This window comes from Glycine max, chromosome 20 (genome assembly GCF_000004515.6).
Source record: "Glycine max cultivar Williams 82 chromosome 20, Glycine_max_v4.0, whole genome shotgun sequence".
Classification (NCBI taxonomy): Eukaryota; Viridiplantae; Streptophyta; class Magnoliopsida; order Fabales; family Fabaceae; genus Glycine; species Glycine max.
Genome location: NC_038256.2, coordinates 33,683,955 through 33,691,404, shown reverse-complemented (window position 1 = coordinate 33,691,404; position 7,450 = coordinate 33,683,955). Strand labels below are relative to the sequence as shown.

At 26.1% G+C, this 7,450-nt stretch overlaps 1 protein-coding gene across 1 annotated transcript; it reads right to left on the bottom strand.

Annotated features, from left to right (window-relative positions):
* Positions 1 to 935: 935 nt before the first annotated feature.
* LOC100801530 (protein NIM1-INTERACTING 3) lies at positions 936 to 1,274 on the bottom strand. The gene has a single exon (XM_003555739.2). The coding sequence runs from the start codon at positions 1,272 to 1,274 to the stop codon at positions 936 to 938; it is 339 nt and encodes a 112-aa protein (XP_003555787.1).
* Positions 1,275 to 7,450: the final 6,176 nt, after the last annotated feature.

The following is a 7,450-nucleotide window of genomic DNA, read 5'->3' as shown; positions in this document are numbered from 1 at the left end:
ATTGTTGATTAATACGTCAACTTTACTTTTGTAAAATTAAACAATAAAGAAAAGAAATTGTAAAATCAACTTTATAAAGATAAGGATTGAGGGCGTAGAGGACCAACGGAAGAATTCTTCTAGCTTGTTCCATATGATTGACATTGAAAAATGACCATTTCACAATAAGAGTGTGATTAAGTTGCCTTAGCGTTATTATTAGTTGAATTTTTACTTAATACAACTTTATATGACGACAACAAAGTGATAATTAAGGTTAAATACAACTTTATATAGTTTTACATGAAGATATTATGAGTTGTGACCAGAATTGAGTTGAAGATCCTCTTACTTTTATTTTCTTGATTTTCTTTTCTTTGTTATTTTTTATTTGAGTCATGTAGGATTATCAGGCAGAAAAATATTGTAATCTTCTTATACGATTTCCCCCAAAGATCTATTATTGCCTCTGAGTATGATTTCATTCTCACAAACCAAACGTCATAACTTTCTCCATCAAAATTAGGTGGAAAAATTTATGAAAAACTTACTTCTACTTCTATCTTCTTAGGTCCATAAGAACCTTAACTTATTTTTTTATTGTTGTTATCTGTATGTATTATATTTGTAAAAGAAAGAAATATATTACGTGAAAGAGATGCATCGATACTTTATTCATGGGACTTTTATATATATATATATATATATATATATATAATTTAAATATTATCTTAATCGTAAAATCAAATTGCTAATATCCTAAACCTAAAAGATAAAAGATAAGATCAAATTTTTATTTTTATCTAAACAAATGATAATAGTTTTAACTCTAAATAATATCTTATAAATTTGAAACAAAGAACAAATTCTTAAGAAATAAACCAAAATATATATATTTTTTCTAAATTAAAGATATTGAACATATTCTGGACGAATTACACTGAATTTATTGTCAATTATAAAGAAAGGGTTAGGTCTAAATCGGTTGGTTTGTTGTTATTTCCATGTTGGGCCTCTGGGTGTGGCTCTGGGGTTACCTCTTTCCCTGAACCTGAAGAAGGAGCTGCAGGTTGATGACGTAAAACATTAATCTTGGCCAAGTCTTTATGATCCATGAAATCTTCTGGTTGAAACGTTGGTTTCCAACCACCCTTTGCCTTCTCTTCTTCTTTCTGTTTGGAGAGCCTATCCCTTACATCTTTAGTGCTCTTTATCAGGGCAAAGAACTTCTCCATCTGCTGCTCTTCACTTTCTTCTTCCCTCTCCATTCTCCTCTTCCTTCTTTCTCCCTCCATTGTTCTCACTTTCAACTATGCCACCAAGATTAACTAGCAGCAAAACAGAATTGCATATGTTCTTATAGTAACATGAAAGTAGTATTAGTCAGAAATCACTCACCCACTATTTATTCTTTTTTTGGTTCTAACCTATGGTGGCCCTATACAGTAAAAGTGAACAATTTTAGAATCGAATAATTAATATATCACCTGCCATAACTCTAATCACTTCAATATTAATGCACGCACCAAAACCCTCTTGATTGAAATTGAATGGCTAGAGAGGTAATTAAAGACCGCGTGGTTTTATTAATTTGCTAGCTAGATTTATGGATTGACAAGAATGGCCACGATGCCGAAAACTAAACATGGATTTCACTTGATGATGGAAAGGGGGGTAATGTGGTAATTATCTGGAGTACAAGATGATGTTGTGTCCCATAACAACTTTACATTGGTATGGTATATGCGTCAGGGTTGCTTTATGACGACAACGGATGCAGCATCTTTTGGGAAGATCAATTCAGTGGAGGAATAATACTTTTAGGTGGGTCATCAAGGATATGGAATTATGTTTCAATAATAAAAGATATTATTAAAATAATATTGAATTATGTTTCATGTATTTTTTAATTATAAATAAAATGGTTTAAAATATATTATGATAATAATCCAATTAAAGATATACTATTAATTATAAATTTATGGTGAAATAATTAAATGATAAATTTATTTTTTACTTATTATTTTAAAAAGTCATTAAACAGTGATTCTTTTTATTTCTTTTACCTAATCAACTTAATCACTCTACAAGTAAAATTGTATATGAAAAGTTAAAATAAAATTTTGGTTCCTTGTCTATATTTTATGTTTAAAGTTAATCTCTTAAGTTTAAAAAGTTTTATTTTAACTCAAATTAACTTGTTAGATCAAATTTTTCCTTCAGTTATCATATTAACTCAGTGAACTTACTAATACGTAAAAAATTATAAGAGATACTAAGTCAATCAAATTTGATATTATTAGGATCAGAAGTTGATAAAAGAAGTAAAGTGAAACTTTTTTAAATTTAAGAGACCAAATTCAAAAAAAAACTTATAAATAAGAGATCAAAAATCTACTTTAGGCTATGTTAGATAAAAAATAGTTTAAAGTTGAAAAACTAATTAAAAATTTATCTTATTGAATTATAAGTATTTGGTAAAATTATATGTTGAACTAGTTCAAAAATATAAAATTGCATAAACTATAAAAATAATAAAAATTTATCTTAAACATAAAAAGATTAAAAAAGAAATTTAATAAATATTTAAGGACTAAAAATGAATAAATATAAAAAATTAAAAGCTAAAGTTTTAAAAAAATATTACTCCAAATAATATTTCAAAAAATATTAAAAATTTCTAAAAACATTCGTTTGCTAAGCAGTTAAACAAATTTTTTTTTCAACTAATAAAAAATTAGAAACCAACTGAATTTGTTATGTAAAACACATTTTTAGCATATATATAATATTATGTTTTTTTATTCTGGTTTTTCTTCTTTTGTTCATATTTTTTAATTTTTTTTTTCAAATAAATCACAATAAGTAAAGTTGGCGAAGGGGGATTAAAAAAAAAAGTAAAATCCGAGGTAGTAAATATACTTAGAGGTTGTTTGACCATGAAACTCAAAATAAATATATGTTGCAATATCGTATTATTTTACATAAAAATATATATTTATTTATTTATTATTTTGAAAAATTTTAATTTTAATTTTTCAAAATATTACACTTTACACGTAATTTATGTGTTTGTGGAATAATAAAAATAACGTCATTTAAGTGTAATAATGGTTTGTATGGTCGTGAGAGAGTTGACGGATAAGATGTAATGATGGGGGTTGGTCTGCATTAAAAGTACTTCCCTCCTAAAGTGGGGGCAAGTAAATTGTTTTCTTTTTTTTTTATTACTTTTAATGTTTCATAATTTTTTATATTACACATGAAATTTAAATATTTTTTATCAATAAAAAATATAGTAATAAGTTTTAGTTTTTTTTATTAAATTGGCTTTTTTACTATCATAAAATTTTCTTTCATATAATTTATTCAACTTTTACTTTCTATTTTATTTGTCTTAATAAATGGGGAAAATTTTCACTTATTTTTCTCCTAATTATATCTATTTTATAAAAAAAAATATCTTTCTACCTCACTCCTATTTTTCTTTTATATTTCTTATACTTTTATTTTACCATATTTCAATTCTCATCCAAATAAAGTATAATAAAACAATACCAATGGTCAATATTTCTTTTGTTAAATCATGTGAGAATTAATTATAAAATAAATTATTTAAATTATATACGCACGTGGATGAGAAAATGGGCAGTTCAACGTTATAAAAATATATATTAATAAAAAAATTCAATTGTTAATATATAATTTTTAACTAATTAAAATGTTAGTATAAAATATCATAGATCTATACCATGCATGCATATACTTGATAACTAATGGGTGATTGTTTTATATAGTACATGCTTGATTTTCCTTAGAGTATGCTTGAGAGTTAGATTTTGGAGAAAAAGAAGAAGAGAAAAGAAAGCAAATTATTCATTTTTAATAATTATTCTCTAGTTTGATTATTTGTAAATTAAATAAATTATACGATAAATTGGCTTAAAGTTAACGTGTCATTCTTTTATTTAGTTTTACAAACATTATATAATTTTTTCATTTAAAAATAAATATTTGTCATGATTTTGTTTCTTCTCTAAAACTTACCTTTCACACATATTCTTAAGTAATTTCTTGAATTTCAATCTTGTGTGTGGTAAATTTTCTATTAGGAGAATAAGTCTTGCTATAATATAGATGTTCCTGATTCATTGGAATAAAATTGGGTCTCATAGATAACACATGCAAACTAATTAGTAATTATATTGGTATAAAAAGTGATATAAAAAAGAATAAACTTTGGCCGGCTGGTTTCCTCTTTTTTTCTTCTTTCTATTTTAAAACAAAAAAAAATTGGTAATTTCAAAATTAATGTTTATGTTAGTTTTAAAACTACAAAATCAAAATATCTTTAAGTTGCTTTTGATTTTGTATTTTCAATTTTCTATTATTCATATTTTTTTATACTATTATCAAACAAGTGGATTTATTTGGTGAGGGTGTTTCCTCTCAACAAAAGAAATTATTAAATGGTTTAAAATTTCATCCGTGATCTCGATCAAAAATTGCACAATACAAATATTTTATCCAACTCACATAGGATTCCCTTCAATCAAGGTATTTGTAATCTAAACAAAAAAAAATATTTTTCTTTATTCTTTCACATTTGACTATCATTTCTGTCGTTCTCCAAAAAACAGTTTTTAAAAAACTAAAAAGCAAAAAATAAAATAAAATCAAACACATTGAGCATGATTATTTTATTTCATGGACTCATGGTTATGCGCGTGGTGATGTGAAGACGGTGACAAGTAGCATTTTATGCTTTCATCATGGGAATGGAATAGGGATGGTATCATGTACGCAATGGAGTAACTCATCCAAGTTTTGTGGCCCTACATTGACATGGATGTGGATGCTCCATCGGCATGATTTTGCACCTTCTAACATCTCCAATTGATAAGGTAGAACCAATCCACAGATAATCTTTTTTATTATTATGTTTAATTTTATTATTTAATCCCTATATTTCTATAACTTTTATGTTTTGGTCTCTACACAAAAATATTTATTTTAGCCTTTATATAATAAATACGCTTTTTAATTAAGTTCTTGCACTTACATTTTCTTAATTCGTTTTAATATTATAACTTTTGGACTGAAGAGACTAAAATAGATTAAAATATGTAAAAACTAAAATGAGTAATTTATAGAAACTAAAATCTAAAAATTATACACATAGAGCACATGAGTAATTAAATCATATATGCATATCTTACATTGTGAAGCTGTGTCATTTGGGATGATTTTCTTGCCCTTCATTACCGTACCCTGCATGTTTCTATATATACATTGGTAGCAAACTTGTTTGTTTTTTTCTTTTTCCCCAGGAACAAAATCGTGGAATTTCATTCATAATAGATTGAAAGAATATAATGAAAAACTTAAGACTAGCTTGTTATAGCTATAAACTTTTGTATTTTTTAGTCTCTGAAATTTTTTTAATTCTTAAATTTTAAAAAAATATTTTTTAGTTCATAACATAATAAATTGATATTTTTTGACGATTTTTAAGTACTTTTGTAATTGATTTTTTAATACTTTGTAACAATTTTCAAATACAAATTCAAGCGGTTAAAAAAAATAATTTAAAACAACTAAAAATCATTATAAAATGTTAATTTATTATGTTAGGGACTAAAAAATACAATTTTTTAAAATTTAGAGACTAGAAAAACATTTTTAAATTTCAAGAACTAAAAAAATACATATTTAGACTAAAATAATAATTAAACCTTTTAATTTTTATAACAAAATATGATATCTACTTAAAGAATAGGGAAAGATTATTATGGCCATTTGGCCAAAGGTGAATTAAAAAGTCAATAACTTTTAATTATTTGACTACAAGATTATGTCAAATATAATATACAATTGTCAGTAATGACTCTAGTTTACCTGTCACAGTTCCTTTTAAAAAATTACCGAAGTCTTGGTACCATGAGGCAAGTAGATATTTGCGCTTGTGACTTACAACTACAAAGATATTATTGCATGCAAACTTAGACATGCTTTAGCATAAAGGAATTCTTGCATGCAAACTTAGGCATCCTAAGGCCGTAGGCAAACTCATTATTAGTCTATTTAGTTTTTCCTATGCTGTCCTTTTATAGTATTTTTGGATGGGAAGGAAAAAATAGAGAAAAAAGAAAATAATTCATAATAATGTATTTTTTTTTGGATAAAAAGAAAGTGAAAAAAATGGAAATAATTAGAAAAACAACGTTTCCTAACATCTCATTCCTTTTTGGCTATTTCATTGACCGTATTCAATTCTCAGAATAACATTACAAATTTCATAGCTGTTAAGCACAACACTTCTAGGAGAACATAAACTTGCTTTGAGATATGGAGAATCTAAACTAACCATGTCCCACGTGTGATATGAAGAAAATATTATAGCTGGGATATGCCAACGATCTAGTCTAGAAAAAATGTGTACATTCACGCTTATAAAAGGTATATCCAAATAGACTATATATATATATATATCTATATATATATATATATAATGTCATCAGTGTTTGACGATTATGAGTTCCAATTAAGCCTGTTTTAGTTTTACCAAAAAATTGAAATTCATGTCATCTCAAGTCAATAATTACATCTCAATTAATTAAGGTTCTGTGAATTACTATAATTGCTCTAAACGGGTTATCATAAGTCATAACTAGTATAAGTTCCGTAGGCTACTTGGTGTTATATATTCTGTAATCTCTCTCTCTCTCTCTCTCTCTCTCTCTCTCTCTCTCTATATATATATATATATATATATATATGTATCTTTTCAATTTAAATATCTTCTCAGTCAAGACTCAGTGCCAGTGGTTGTTCATATGGCAAATAATGCTATTATATATTTGGAGTACGACTATGAACAATGTCATCATTATAATCCCACAACCACCAATGTGGGAACAATTAATAATGTCATGATTCATGAATAATCACATTACCATCAATGTACCAGCAGCTGCACCGGAAAAAAAAAGGACTATGTTGATGTCATTTGATAAACAATTAATTAGTTGCGGCGAGACACACATTGTATATATTCATTGTCATGTACATGAAATCCCATTAATTAACTACCACACTAAGGTATCTGCAGCTGCACGGGAAAAAGGGACTATATTTTCATATTCTTTTCACTCTTTTAATTTTTTTTCTGTCACATTAGTCACTTATATTATCGCTATCATTTCATTAAATTAGAGAATATTTATTGGAAATAAAAAATTTATTCTCGATAATCTTTCTTTCCAAAACTTTAAAACTCAACGTATCTCTTAATTAAGTGGTGTATGTCATTAGTAAAATGCCCTCTCAATTATTACGAGCACGGAGCACCGGCCACTAGCAAGACACAAGTAATATGCAAAATTGTACATTTGACTAAATAATTTAATCAAATACTCTTATCTAATGAGTATTTATCTTCTGATTGTTTTTGTATATGTAGATTATATAA